At 50.7% G+C, this 13,816-nt stretch overlaps 1 protein-coding gene and 1 long non-coding RNA gene across 3 annotated transcripts in view; one reads left to right on the top strand and one right to left on the bottom strand.

Annotated features, from left to right (window-relative positions):
• CCDC3 (coiled-coil domain containing 3) overlaps window positions 1-8,424 on the bottom strand; it is a 48,428-nt gene extending 40,004 nt beyond the window's left edge. For both annotated transcript variants that reach the window (XM_054188883.1, XM_054188882.1), the window contains exons 1-2: window positions 8,012-8,424; window positions 6,781-6,955 (exon numbers count right to left, since the gene is read on the bottom strand). In XM_054188883.1, coding sequence (XP_054044858.1) covers window positions 6,781-6,955; window positions 8,012-8,424 — 588 coding nt within the window. The remainder of the gene's footprint in view (window positions 1-6,780; window positions 6,956-8,011) is intronic.
• LOC128904475 (uncharacterized) lies at window positions 7,480-12,144 on the top strand. Its single transcript, XR_008464506.1, has 4 exons — window positions 7,480-7,579; window positions 9,307-9,395; window positions 11,574-11,682; window positions 12,007-12,144. It is a non-coding gene; the product is annotated as an uncharacterized LOC128904475 (long non-coding RNA).
• The last annotated feature ends 1,672 nt before the right edge of the window (window positions 12,145-13,816 follow it).

The following is a 13,816-nucleotide window of genomic DNA, read 5'->3' as shown; positions in this document are numbered from 1 at the left end:
CTCATGCCACAAACAAACACAAAAGGCCAGTACATGTCTATTAAAGACAACTGTCTTAACCAAGCCAGGCTGCTCCCTGCTCTTTTCCAGACCAGTCCTTCCCATCAAACCGCTGGTTCTGGACTCCACGACCAGTGTTTTCCAGTCCTGCAATTCCTTTCCCAATACTCAGAGCAGAGAGGGAATTCCTCCTGAGCAGAAGCGCTTAAATTTAAAGGAGAAAAAACAAACTGCTTTTTCGTTTTGTATCAGTGGATACTGTGGATGAAATTTCAGCCAAAATCCATTACAGTTATTAGGTTTGGTTTTTTTCTAGTGGCCAGGCTTCGTATGACTCATGTAGCGGAGTCACCTTCAGCATCACTGATGTCCATGTCAGCCCCAGCAGGAAGAGCTCAGGTCCCTGCATCCAAGGTAGCTCGGGCTATCTCCAGAGATGCCACGTGCATCTCTGCAGCAGGTACCCATCCACGATACTATTTAATCACTGCTCAGACTCAAATTCAGGGAGGTCAGAAAAATTATGGGGACTATGCCAACTTGCCTTCTTCTTGTCCCCTCTCCAGGGGCACGTTGCCCGGGGAGATGGATCAAAACAGGTCCCCACGGCAAGCATCACTTGAGCAAGCCCTTCTCTGGTAGCCCAAAGGGCTGTTGTGTAAGCTCCTATTTCTCTGTGATTTAAGCCCTCATGGTCCTGTGAAGTGTCACTGAATGAGACCTGCTATCATCTGCCCAGCCGTGGGCACCAGGGAAGGGCCAAGCTGGGACCTTTGCTAAGCAAATGTGCTGCTGCCCACAGATGGGTTCAGGGAATGATCCGACCCAGTGGCTCCCAGTTCATGCACACGGCCGTTGCTAAAATACAAATAGCTCTGAAACTATTTCCTCCACTTCCGCAGAGGAAGAATGCCGTTTCATTTAATTTTTGCTTTGCATAATAATGGCAAGGCCGTTTATGCAATTACGTTGCTTTTCTTATCCGGTTCCCTTTTCAGCTGCTCCAAAGCCTTGCAGGTGTCGTATTCAGGTCATCAGGTTGTTACAGCAGCCAAAGTGCCACCGGAGAAGAGGATCCAGGTACAAAGATGCTAAGCAGATATTTGTAGACTGCCCTGCTAACCCACTAATTACCTTCCTTTTTATTTAGGACACTGACTACTCTCATAAAAGCTTTATTATTACCCAGATAAATCTCTGGAGGTCTCTCAGAAGGGAAGTCCGTTCATCTAAATCAATTGAAGTAACACCGTGGTCATGGCTCCGATGCTTGAGAGGAGGAGAGGCAATGCAGGGACGGAGGCTTAATAAAAGATATGATCTCCCCCTTCAATCTCGCCAGACCTAATTGAAGTTAATGGACTCCTTAATTTCCATGGGCTTTATCAGGGTGCTAGTGCTCTCACAGTTGCTCACAATCGGTTCGACACGCTGCTGTTAATTCCCTCGTTATGATGCACACGGGGATCATTTTGCAACTCTCCCGTGTGAAAAGAAAGGGGAGGAAGGCGCCCTGTAAGAGAAGCACCGCGCGGCTCCAGGTCGTGAGCACCTCCACCGCTCACAGCGAGCTGGGACGGAGGCCAAAACACCACGTTTCCCTGTCAACCTGTTGACAAAACCAGGAGTTAAAACCCCTCAGAATAATAAATAAGGACAAGCGCTGTTTGACACTTCTATAGGCCTTGTTACCACCAGACCTCGAGTCCCTCGTGCGCAGACAAGGCAACGAGCTCTTATTTCAGAGATCGCAGAACCCTGCAGAAGGCCAAGTCACGGGGAGAAATTAGAGCCTCTAGATTTGCACTAAAATGTTAAAACTCTGCAGGGGGGCAGGATTTCAATCCCAATCCACTGCGTCGCCCCCAGGCTTAGCAGCAGGCGCTGCGAGGCGGGGGGAAACCACAGCCATGATTCCCACCCCCCAGCTTGAGCAAGCAGAAAGCAACCCCCTGAGTGTCGGAAAGTGTCATTTAGCACTTAGCCGTAAGAAAAATTTGTCATGGGAAAGAGGCATTGGCACATACGGATGCGCTCTGGGCCTTCAGGATTTTCCCGTTCCCCCTCTCCATCCCCGGAGGAGGATGCTGGCTGCACTGCCCAATGCTCATCCCCATCTCCCCCCAGAAAAGTCTGACCCCCTCGGTCTCTTTTTAAGCAAGAAAAGTTGGAAGGCTGCTCCCTAAAAGCACCAGCAGTGAAACACCAGCACCGCCGGCTGCACCGGAGAAGAACTGGACGGCGCACAATGGTTTGTGAGCAATTTCAGGGGGATTGGGAGAAGCAGAGGGTAAAGGAGAGGAGGCGTCTGGGGTGGGTTTCCCGAGGCAGGGGTGAGCCGGAGGCTGCACACCAGTCGGCACAGGACAGCCCGTCTTGTCCGTGCAGGAGGCTGTCAGGCTTCACAAACTCTTTGATACGTCTGCAGGTCTTCCCTCAGGGGTCGACACGAAACGTGGGTAAAAACACGGAGCTTTTAAGAATTTTAATTAGGTTTTTATTACTTCTTAATTGTTCCTTTCTTTAATAAAAGCACCTTATTAAAAGAAATTGCTGTGACTTCAAGATTCCTTGGATAGGCAAATACGGCTCTTCTCCCAGGGGCAGAGGGTGGGAAGAATCGACTGAAACTGTGACTCCAAAGGGGAAAGAGAGCATTCCTGTGGTATTATCTCCACCAACATCCGCTCTGGCACTGGGCCAAGCCTGGGACCCAGGTACCTGCAACGCGCCGCAAGAAGGGGCCCCTTGCTCTGCAAGAAGTTGCAGCCTCTCACAAACCCAGCTCCAGCCCCAAGCCTGGTGGGAACTCAGGGCTTCACCGAGAACCTTGTGGAAACCGCTGCGACAGCAAACCGCAGTAAAGCAGGAGGTCTGCAAACATCACTAAGGGGCTGTAAGAAAAGTCAGCATGGAGCCCAATTAATTACTGCCTCTGCAAAAGTGGAAGCCAAAATGCAAGTTCCAAAGCCATTTTGTAAGCCAAAATGCAATGCAACGACAGCCAGAGCTACCGTTGCTCTCCAGAGTGGCCAGAACGAGCACCTGAATGAATTTATGAGACCGTGGGGTTATTGGAAAACTATGGAAAGCAATGCCTGGCTCTCAGCCCAGGCTGCAAGGGGCCTAAAAATGCAGCTGGAATTAGCTTCCAGCGACAGCAGCAAGCCCAGGATGACAAATGTGTTATCCCCAACAAGATGTGCCTTGGGTCTGGCCTCCTTTCACCATGCACCATGGGGCTTTCTGAAGACTAAAAGGGTTTTCCCGTGATGGAAAAGGCAGGTTGTGCATCCCAGTGCACATCCCTTTTCTCTCTTTTGCATCATCAGACACATTTGCTGGGAGGAGGAGAAGGAGCTGTCAGGATTTTCTTCATTTCACCCATTGGGACAGCCCTGACAAGGCTGCCTGCATGGAATGAGCATGGCAGAGAGAAGAGGGTGAGCAGGAGGATAGCATGTCAGTAGTCACCTTTGGGTCACAGAATCACAGAATCACAGAATCACAGAATGACAGGCGTTGGAAGGACCTCTGGAGATCCTCTAGTCCAACCCCCTGCCAGAGCAGGGTCACCCAGAGCAGGTTGCACAGGAACATGTCCAGGCAGGGTTTGAATGTCTCCAGAGACAGAGACGACGCCACCTCTCTGGGCAGCCTGTGCCAGTGCTCTGCCACCCTCAAAGGAAAGAAGTTCCTTCTCATTTTTAGGTGGACCTTCCTATGTTCAAGTTTGTGCCCATCACCTCTTGTCCTGTCCCTGGGCACCACTGAAAAGTGCCTGACCCCATCCTCCTGACACCCACCCTTTAAGTATTTATAAACATTTATAAGATCCCCCCTCAACCATCTTTTTTCCAGACTGAAAAGACCCAAGTCCATCAGCCTTTCTTCATAAGAGAGGTGTTCCAGTCTCCTCATCATCTTGGTAGCCCTTTGCTATCCCCTCTCCAGCAGTTCCCTGGCCTTCTTGATCTGGGGAGCCCAGAACTGGACACAGTACTGCAGAGTCCCCTGCTCCGTGGCCGGATCACACACACCCCGCAGAAGGGACCTCTCACTGGGAGCAACATTACATGAGGGAAAAGAAGTTCATCCATCATGGGGCTCTCTCATCGTCTGGCTGAGCACCCCAGAGCTACAAACACAAATTATTCATTGCAACTGCACATGCTTCCAGCACCGAATTCTTCCTCAAACCGTCCACCCCAGAAATAGATCAAGAGTAGGGCACGGGGCCATGAGCAAATACAGGGATTCGAAAAGTCTTTTGGAATACGGGATCCAGCTGTAAACAGGAGGCTTCATCACTCCTTTATTCCAAACCTAACTAGGCACGCTGCTTTTTGACAGAGCCACTTTTCGCGATGCCCCTGCGCACAGATGTCCCAAGACCCCCAGGCAGAACGTTAGCTACTAACTCCTGGCACCAGACCTTCGCCCCAGCTGTCTTCTGCTCTGAGGATCTCAGCATCTTCACCTCTTCCCTCCAACTGCACAAAACAACCACGACAGATTTTAACTAGGAATTTATGTCAGGATGCAGCAGCTAGTGAGACCCCTGACTCCTCACTGCAGTGTGAGCCTCATCAGAAGACCCTTTTCTATGTTCTTACAGCTTGACACCATTGCAGATGTCCCCAGGCTCCCTAAGAGCCTCTTCTCCAAAAAGCTTCAAGAGTAATCCTCCGCGTGATGCCCACTTTTTGTGCCACAAAGCCAGCACACGCCACAGGTTTCAGCTCAGGCGCCAGCACGGGGCAGCTCAGCCGGGCGTGTTTGGAAATGGAAGTTGTTTTCACTGTGACGGGATGCAAGCAGAGGCGGCGGCAACTGGGAAAGTCACCATCGGATGCGACAAGGCAAAGAGAGGAGCAAAATGCTAGTAAGAGCTGCACCCTGGACAAGGGCACCTGCGTTGGGAAAAACTGGGGAACAAATTCCCAATACCGTGGCAGCCAGAAACGCCATCCACTCCCCGGGCTGGGGCACACAGGCGCCGGGAGCCGGCGCTGGGCTGGGCAAACACAGATGCAGGAGCTGAATGGGAGCACAGTCAGCCCGAACTATTTTTAACTGGTGCAGGGGAAGCTTTTACTTTTCATTACGAAGGCGAGACAAAGTGTCCATCAGTTGTGCTGAATTAATTCACTCCACGGGTGGGTGTCGAAGTATGTAAAGCCCCCAGCCCCGCTCTGTGCCACCAGCAGCTCTAATCCCCCCCCTAATCTCCTCACAGCTGCAGGGGGTCAAAGAGCGCAACAGCTGAAATGCACTTTTGATACGTACGCTTTCGGTTGCCCCAGCTCACCCTGGGGGTTTCTGCCCTGTGATTTCCATTGAAGCTACATCTGCGAGATTCACCGCTGGCATAAACCAGCACCAACCCATCAAGATCCCCTACGTTTATCTTAGCACGGCTACAGGAACAGTGCAGAGGCATCACAAGCAGACACAGAGAGTTGGATCTGGTGGTCCCTTAATGCCACTTGGCTCCCCCGGAGCAAAATCGGGGGATTTGGCAGCGGCAGTGCTTTTACTTGCCAAATACGTTGTTTGGGGCACTGGGGAGCCTGCGGGCTGGCAGGGAGGAGGCAGGGCTGGGACTGGGGCTCGATGCCTCCCCCCCTTCTTGCCCAGCCAACAGTTACGTCTCTGCATTCTAATTGTAAGATGATTAATTTTCTCTTAAATATCAACGCCTGCTGCTCTCCCCAAATACATATTTGAACATCATCATTGTCCACTCCCTCCCCAAAATATCAGCAGTGGGAAAACACTTGCCCAAGGGGCATCCCAAGGAGCCAGGGTTGTGTCACTAGCCAGACGGCCACGCAGCAGCTCAAGCTCCGGACGCTGGCGGTGGGCCAGCTGGTGAAGGGAAAGGGCTCAGCCAGCTACCGAGCTCCCTCCCTCCAGCTCCCAAACAAGCCACTAGTGCATCTGCTGCCCTACACAAACATCGTGCCTTGGATGAACCCACAGAAGACGCAAGCGATGGCACACGTCCTGTCCATCCTGACCTAAAGAGACGCTTAAAAGGTTCTCGGCTACCGGTGGAAACCACTAGCCTCATAAAACAAGGTTTGGCGTTAAAACAGCTCTCCAAGTTCCACTTTTGCAAATGCGTATGCACATCCAGAACACGCACACACATAACGGCAGGTTACTCCTTGCTGCCAAGGAAGTATTAATTTAAATCCTGCATTTATTACACACACTACAGCCCCATAAAAGGGCTCAGAAGCCACTAACAACAGGCATCATTGGACTTTCCATACTAATTACGTACTTTCTTAAGGGAGGATTGCCTAGAGGGTGAACTACTCGCTGTGGCCTCCCAGAGAGGAGAAAGAGGCATTTCATTCAGCTTCTTCAGAAGTAGGTGCCGGCGTCGCTCAGATGAACCATGCCCTCATCGCTCAGACGAACCGTGCCCTCAAGAGTCAATTTTTCCCCAGCTGCTACAAAGACAGCTTAGGGTGATTAGTTCAGAAGGAGATGTTTATGCTGTTGTGTGGAGTTAGGCAAGAATAATCCCTTACAGTCTGTCATGGCCCAGGCACTGCTCTCCCTACATGAGATCAACATGGAGGTACAAAAGCAAAGCTCTGCTCCTAAACATTTCAGCTGAAGTTAAAGCATGGGGTCTGCATCCAGCAAAACGAGGGAAAATCAGGGACCCGCTGATCTGCATTCATATATATACATTTGCAAATGACATAGGACTGCCTGTGCCCACTCAGAAAACAAACGTTGGAGAGCAAATAAACCCCTTACCCGGTTGTCCTCTTGGATCTCCCAGTCACTGGAGAAGCTCAACACATGCTGCGCCTGAGAGCAGTTAGAAAACTGGAAAAGGCTGGCAAACATCCTTCTGTTCTCCTGTGTGTCTGGGAAAATCGCCTCCTGGAAGTTGACTCCGTGCGGCAGGAGGATGTAGTTCTCATCCATTCTGAAACACAAACGGCATGGACAGCCCACTGTGAGGCTGAACAGCACTTTCTCTCCCGCAGAAGTCACCCGTTGTACTTCAGCCTGGCTCAACAAGTGCCACCAAAGTCAGACAGACAGACCGACCTTTAGCTGGCACGTGGCGCTCAGTTCTCCTGGCACTTAGTTGCCACGGTGGCAATTTCCACCATGGAGGACTGGACCAGGCAGCAGCAATAAGGACCTAACAGGCTCGGGCCACCCTGCAGACATCAATGAATCCCCACGAATGAGGCAAATCTATATTTTGGCCCATGGTCCCTACTGAATTTGCATCGTATTGCCCTTGATCCCGGAGTTCAAGTAGTCCTTCAAGCAGTCAATAAATAACTTGTGTAAAACATGTTTAAAGCTACTGCCACGGACTGAGCACCAGACAGCATCAGACTGTGTTTCGTTACACACCCAGTGTAAGAATATACCAAGTATTTCGAAACAAGCCACTGAGTAGTATTTCGCAATGCTCTTGGATTGAAGGTCACGGCGATGGCTCTGTTCCCACATTGTGGTTTATTTTCTTATTCTTTCGATGAGCCCCAAGTCAGGATTTGCCTGGGACTTGGGAGAGCCGAGAGAAAGCTATCGGGTGAGTATTTGGGGATGGGTTTTAAGCTCCCATGCCAAACTTCAGCAAACAGGCACTGGCTTCTCTCCAGTTCCGTGACCGTCCCGCCGTAAAAACAAAAGCAGCAGCACCCGGGAGCTACTCAACAGCAGCTCCCCGTACATCTGCTGCCCGGCAAGGCTGGAATATTATGGGTTTGGAGTTGGTTTTTGTGGGTTTTGTTTTTTTTTTTTTCTGCTCGATGAAACTGTGGGTGGACGAGCAAAGGAGAAGGCTCTGCCGGGAGAGCGGCAGCGGGACGGAGCCAACGCTCCCGGGCCGGGGCAGCCGCGCATCCCCTCGGGGATGCCCCGGAGCCGGGATGCCGACCCACACGCACCCTTCCCGGACTCCCTTCCCCCCGCCCCCCCCCCCCCAAAAAAAAAAAAAAACACCTCCCGTGCCGGGACTCACCGGAGGAAGAAGAAATAAGCGTAGCCCTGCATGACGGTGTGCGAGTGGCAGGAGAAGTAGCCGAGGCCGGTGAGGTTGAGGCGGGAGCCGGCGGGCACCTCCAGCATGCTGCCCCACGCCTGGTCGCACAGCAGCTCGATCTCGGCCGAATAAAAGAGCCCCCCCGCTCCCTGCTGGGGGCCGGCGGCGGGGCCCCTCTGCCAGGGCAGGTAGTTGTAGGCGCCGTAGGGGTCGGGGTGAAGCGCCAGCACCCGGGCGTAGACGATGATCGCCGCCAGCTCGGCTCGGCAGCCTTCGCTGAGCGGTCGCCACTCGGCTGGCAGTTGGCAACCCCCCCCGCCGCTCGCCCGCCCCCCCAGCCCCAGCCACAAGCCCAGCACCAGCAGCGGCAACAGCCGCGGCGGAGGCGGCATCGCGGGCGGCTCCGCGGCCGGGCCGGGGGCGCGCCGGGGCGGGCGGGCAGGGGAGGGCAGGGGAGGGGGGTGAAGGAGGTTGCGGATGGAGATGGGGATGGAGATGAGGAGGTGGGGGGAGGACGGCTCGGAGCCGCTGCGGACTGCTCCGGAGACTGCGGGGGCCGGGGGGGCAGTGGGAGAGGTGTAAAAGAGCCCGGGTGGAAAAAGCAGGGAGGCAGCGAGGCGGGGCTGCGAAGGGGCAAGGAGGAGAAATGGAGCGGGGGGGGGGTCAAAGGGGCAGGGAAGGGGGAGAAAGTGGAGGGTGCCAGGAGGCAGATACCCGACGGGCTAAGATCCAAGCAGGCAGCGGTGCAAACATGCAAAGGGTCGAGGGGCAGAGGGGCAGGGGGTGCACAGGGGCAGAGATGCGAGGAGCAGAGATGGAAAGGGGAGGGATGGGAAAAGGCAGAGATGCGAAGGGGGCAGAGAGGCAAAGGGGAGGGATGTAAATGAGAGAGGTGCAAAAGGGGAGGTGAAAAGGGAGGGATACAAAGGGGAGGGATGCAAAGGCAGAGTTGCAAAGAGGAGGGATGCAAAGGAAAGAGGTGGACAGGACGGAGAGTGCAAAGAGGCAAGATGTAGAAGAGCAGAGACGCGAAGGGCAAACGCACCCCGGGGTGGGGGCAGCTGCTGCCAGGCACCCCCGGGTCCCGAGTGGGCACTGGTGGCACCCAGGGCTTTGGGAAGTGAAGCGGTGGCTCGTAGGGCACTGGGAATGCGAGGGTCCCAGTGGAGCAGGGGGCTGTGCACAGCTCCTGCTGGGAAAGAAGAGTCTGGGAAACTGAAGATGTGTGGGGAAGGAAAGCTTCTAGCCCCGCTCACCCACTTCTCCCATTTCAGATGAAGATGGAAAAAAAACTTGTAAGTGGAGTAGAGCAACTCTTCCCAGCAGCCTGCAATCGTTTTTCAAAATGCATCTGGTGATAAAGGTAAAATTAAAAAGCCATCTCTCAATACATTTTTGCTTCCCACCGTTTCCCCCCAGAACTGGCTGAGGCAGCTTTAGGCTTCTCCAGCTTTTTGGCAGATGGCTCAGACACTGACCCTGTCTCCTCATACAAAGTTCTCCTGAGGGTCCCCAGGGGCTCCGCACCATTCGCAACCAAAAATAGCCTTTTTCTATTTCAGTATCCTCCTTTTCCCACATCTGATCTTGCTGGGGATAACAGAGTCAGGAATGGGCATGGGACGCTTAAATCTTTTGTTAGAATATGGATATCATGGAGACATGGTCCCACTTAAATGTCTCCCTAGCTGTGATGGTTACTAAAAGTTTGATGGCATGTCCCAGCTGGTTCCTTTAATGTCATCCTCTGTCTGTCTGTATGTCTGTCTGTCTCCATCTGCCTCTCCACAAGGACTAGGAGCTCTTGGGAGTGGAAGGGGCCTTTTTGTTCCACGTTCGTGCTGTGCCCGGTTTAAGGGGGTCCTCATGCATGACTGCCATTCAAAATAATGTGCAAAATAATGAATCATCAGTTAAATAATGCTGAGCCAAGTTCATGACAGTGAGACAAGACTTCTTCTGTGACAAGTGTCTCCCTCTGGAGTAGCTTCATCAGACTCAGTTGTGCGCTGAAGAGTTTAACAAAGGTAATATTCATATTTCCTGATGGCATGGTCCTACAACGTATTTCATCACAGCTTTGTACAAGAACAGCAAAGTTGGTTCTTGCTAAAACAGAAACAGATTTTGATTTTATTTTTTTTCCTAACAAAAGGTCCAGAATGACTGTTAGAGTTTTTCCAACTTTTTTAATAATCTATTTCTTGAAGATCAACAAATTGCTTCACAACTTTCAGGAAAGCTTAAAAGACCATCCTGAAAAGAATTTTTTGAAGAAAACATCCTCAGGAAATCCCAACAGACCAACAAGCTCAATATTTTTTTAGTGTTAACCATCAAGAAAAACTGCTTTTGCTTTGGTAAACTGAAGGGTCTAAACTGTGGTAGAGAAGGCTTCAGAGCCCCACTCAACAGTTTTTAGGTACATAAATAAGAACTAAGGAGAAAAACAAAGAACTGAGGCTGATGTTGACTTCAGACAAAACTGGGGCAGTCCTGGAGGCATTTTGTGCAATCTTGTGTACTTGGAGGCCCTGGTATGAACCTCAGGTTTCTGTTGAGAAACAGTGCTTCAAGACGTTGGCAAAGATATGGGGGTCATGTGAAGAAAGAGAGAAGTGCCACAAGTGATGGGAGAGAAGTTCAGCCCATCCAAGGTGGTCTTTCCATGTACCTCCATGGTCTTTCTATGTGGTGTCAGAACTTGGCAGCTTCAGAAACGTGAATCTTGTGTAGGGTGTGGGGAGCAACATACAGGTATGTTATTACTCCTGAGGAGGTAGAGCTCCGAGAAGCTGATGAGGTGTTTGTAGCCACAGGTTGGTTGGGTTTGTCCTGGGAACCAAATTCTTAGCTTTTGTGAAACACAAATGTTATTTCTTCTACCTATATAGAATCATGGAATCATGGAATCATAGAACGTGTTGGGTTGGAAGGGACCTTTAAAGGTCATCTAGTCCAACCCCCCTGCAGTAAGCAGGGACATCTTTAACTAGATCAGGTTGCTCAGAGCCTCATCAAGCCTGGCCTTGAATGTCTCCAGGGATGGGGCCTCCACCACCTCTCTGGGCAACCTGTTCCACTGTCTCACCACCCTCATTGTAAAGAACACATATACAAGATTAGTACCTTCTGGGTAGAAAAGCCTCATATTTAAGCTTCATTTCTGTTACTGTGTGTTGCAAGTGAGTCACGGTCAACTGTCCTCAAACCATTTTGGAAATACCTAATCTAAGCTGTGATCTGTTCTGCTATTCCTCGCATTTCAGTTAGCCACCACGTAGCAGCTGGGAAGGAGGACAGGGGCAGCGCAGGCCCAAAACATACATGTGTCTTTCCTTCATGTTACTGTTAATAGTCTAAATTAAACTGCTGATATTTGGCCAGAGCGTTTGAATCAGTGAGCCATCTCGGCAAACGCCCCAGCATTTGCTGGCATACTCTGGCTCTGGCTGATGCTCTCCAACTCTTTTTGGTGGTGATTACCCGAGTGTGGAAGCGAGTAATTAATGTTCTTTGGAATTTTTCTATCGCCCTGCAGAGTTGTCATGCTGGTGTTTTGAGGGTACAGTGGGAGTCCCTGGAGCTGACTTCAGAGCTGAATGAGCTGAAAGGAGGTCTTGGCCGTAACTCTGGAGCAGACACAGTAGGTAAGCAAGCCTGCACATAAAAATACCTCTCACTTGAAAGTGCCCCGTTTCCTTGTTCTCCTCCATTTATGTTTGCTGGTTCTGTACCCATTGTCGGTGGCTCGTCTTCTCCCGTGCCCTCTCCCTCCCCAGCCGAGACCTCTCCCTATCAGGAGCCTCTCCAGAGATTCATCAGTGTCCCACCCCGACAAGCTAGTCCCTTGGGCTATTTGTTCTTTGAGTTCATTAGCAACTTTCAGATCGGTATTTTAGTAAAGAATTAGAACCACCTACATTCAGATCACAGTGAATAACACAATTTTGCTCTTAAATTTCTCTCCGCAGAAACACTGTCAATTTTCTTCTCTCTTCGCTCACTTCCAAGGTAATAAAAAGTAGCAGGAGCACCTGAATCCATTCCAGGAGCCCATTCTCTTCCAGCTCTGGATAACAAGGAATTAGTGACACGAAGTAAGGATTTAGAAACCCTCCCTGGAGACCGCATCCTTCAGATCTGTGTTTGCTGTTTCTCTGCAGGGATCCACCGGCTGATCTGAGACGTTCTTCAGTGCAGCGTGAATACTTTTGTGCTGTGAACTCAGCATGGGTCTCACAAGTGCTGTAGCCAAAACCAGCTAATCAAAGGAGCACCAATAGAGCCAATTACCGCTCAGGCCGCGCTTTCAGCCACTCATGCATGTGCCACAGTTATTCATTCACTTCCTCCGCTTAGATAGTCTTGTAGACTTTGAGACAGGCTTGTGGTTTTCCCAGGCAGGAGCTCTTCCTTTTCTTCCACACATCTTTACAGATATTTAAACCAAAGCTTTCTCCCTCCGGGCTGTGTCATTTTCGTTGCTGTTTCTGTGGCGATGCGGGTGATTTAAGCCTTTTAATAAAACATAGCTCTGCTCCATCTCTCTCTTTGCCTTTAAAGTATGGACAGAGTTGAGTGTTAGTCCAGGTATCAAACAAGAGAGCATGGCGCTTGGGGTCTGGCTGCCTTTCTGATGGGTGTAGGTGATCTGAAACCTCAGCCCAGCTGTCTTTTATTTATATATCCGCAGTGATTCCTTTGTAGTCCAGGGTACAAAATATCAAACCCAGACTTCTTCCCCCCTGCCCACCCCTCTTTAAACTGGGTGACCTACAAAGATGAATATTTGGCTGTGTTAGTCTCCCCACAGGAAGAGGTATTTTCGTTATCTGCTTCTCTAATTTGAGTAATTCTTCTCGTAGTTCGACATTTCATCTGCCATATTTAACTATTTTTGTACCAATGGATGGGCTGGGTGATTCCTATTTAAAATCAGTAGTTCTTTTTGTTTCTTTCTTTCTTTTGAAGAGTAATCAGGACCATGAAGAAACAGGATCTGTCTTTGGGGATCAGCTGGGAATATGCTGCTGTCTCAAAGAGTTTGCAAAAATTTACTCATGCACAGCAGTAAAAAGACTTCAATGCCATTTAGACTTTGAATGGAAAAGTGCGTAGAAGGATCAAAGAGTTGGTACGGATGGAGACCTTTGCCTACACCTTCATTTTATCTTTCTGCCCTTTCTTGGCCCCTTTGGCCTTTACCCTTCCCCACTGTCCATCTTCCCCATCCTGCCCTCACTGTGCCCACAGAGTCCTGCTCTCCTCTCCCTCTGTCCCTGATCTCTGACAAATCTCACCAATTTAAATGCAGTTTCCTTTGGAAATGGCCCTCTGTCCTGTTAACTGTGTCCTCCTACCCAAGCTCCCATCTCAGCCTGGCTCCCTGACATCTGGGCATATCTAGCCCTCGTCTCAGAGACACTGTGGCTGAAGGGGAACAGTTACTCTCATTCCAAGTGACCCTTTTTCCCTTTCTCAGTCACTAGTACTATCACCTCCTCTTATCCGTCACTTGGTCTTACAACCTGGATGTCATCCTCACCTTAGACTTTCCTCTCTGTTGTCAAGGTTGTGTAAACACTTTGCCCACAGCTTCTCCCAGAGATGGCCTTTCCTACCATTTACACAACCAAGATGCAAGGCTCTTTCCTGTTTTTTTCCATGTCTTGAGTCCTATAGCATCTTTTCCCAGGCAGACCCGGCCTTGGCCCACCACTGTCCACCCAACTTGTTGCTGTACACACTGTTTTTTTAGCTCATCACTACCGAGCACATTCA

Source organism: Rissa tridactyla, chromosome 1 (genome assembly GCF_028500815.1).
Source record: "Rissa tridactyla isolate bRisTri1 chromosome 1, bRisTri1.patW.cur.20221130, whole genome shotgun sequence".
Lineage (NCBI taxonomy): Eukaryota > Metazoa > Chordata > Aves > Charadriiformes > Laridae > Rissa > Rissa tridactyla.
This window is presented reverse-complemented; position numbering and strand designations above follow the sequence as displayed.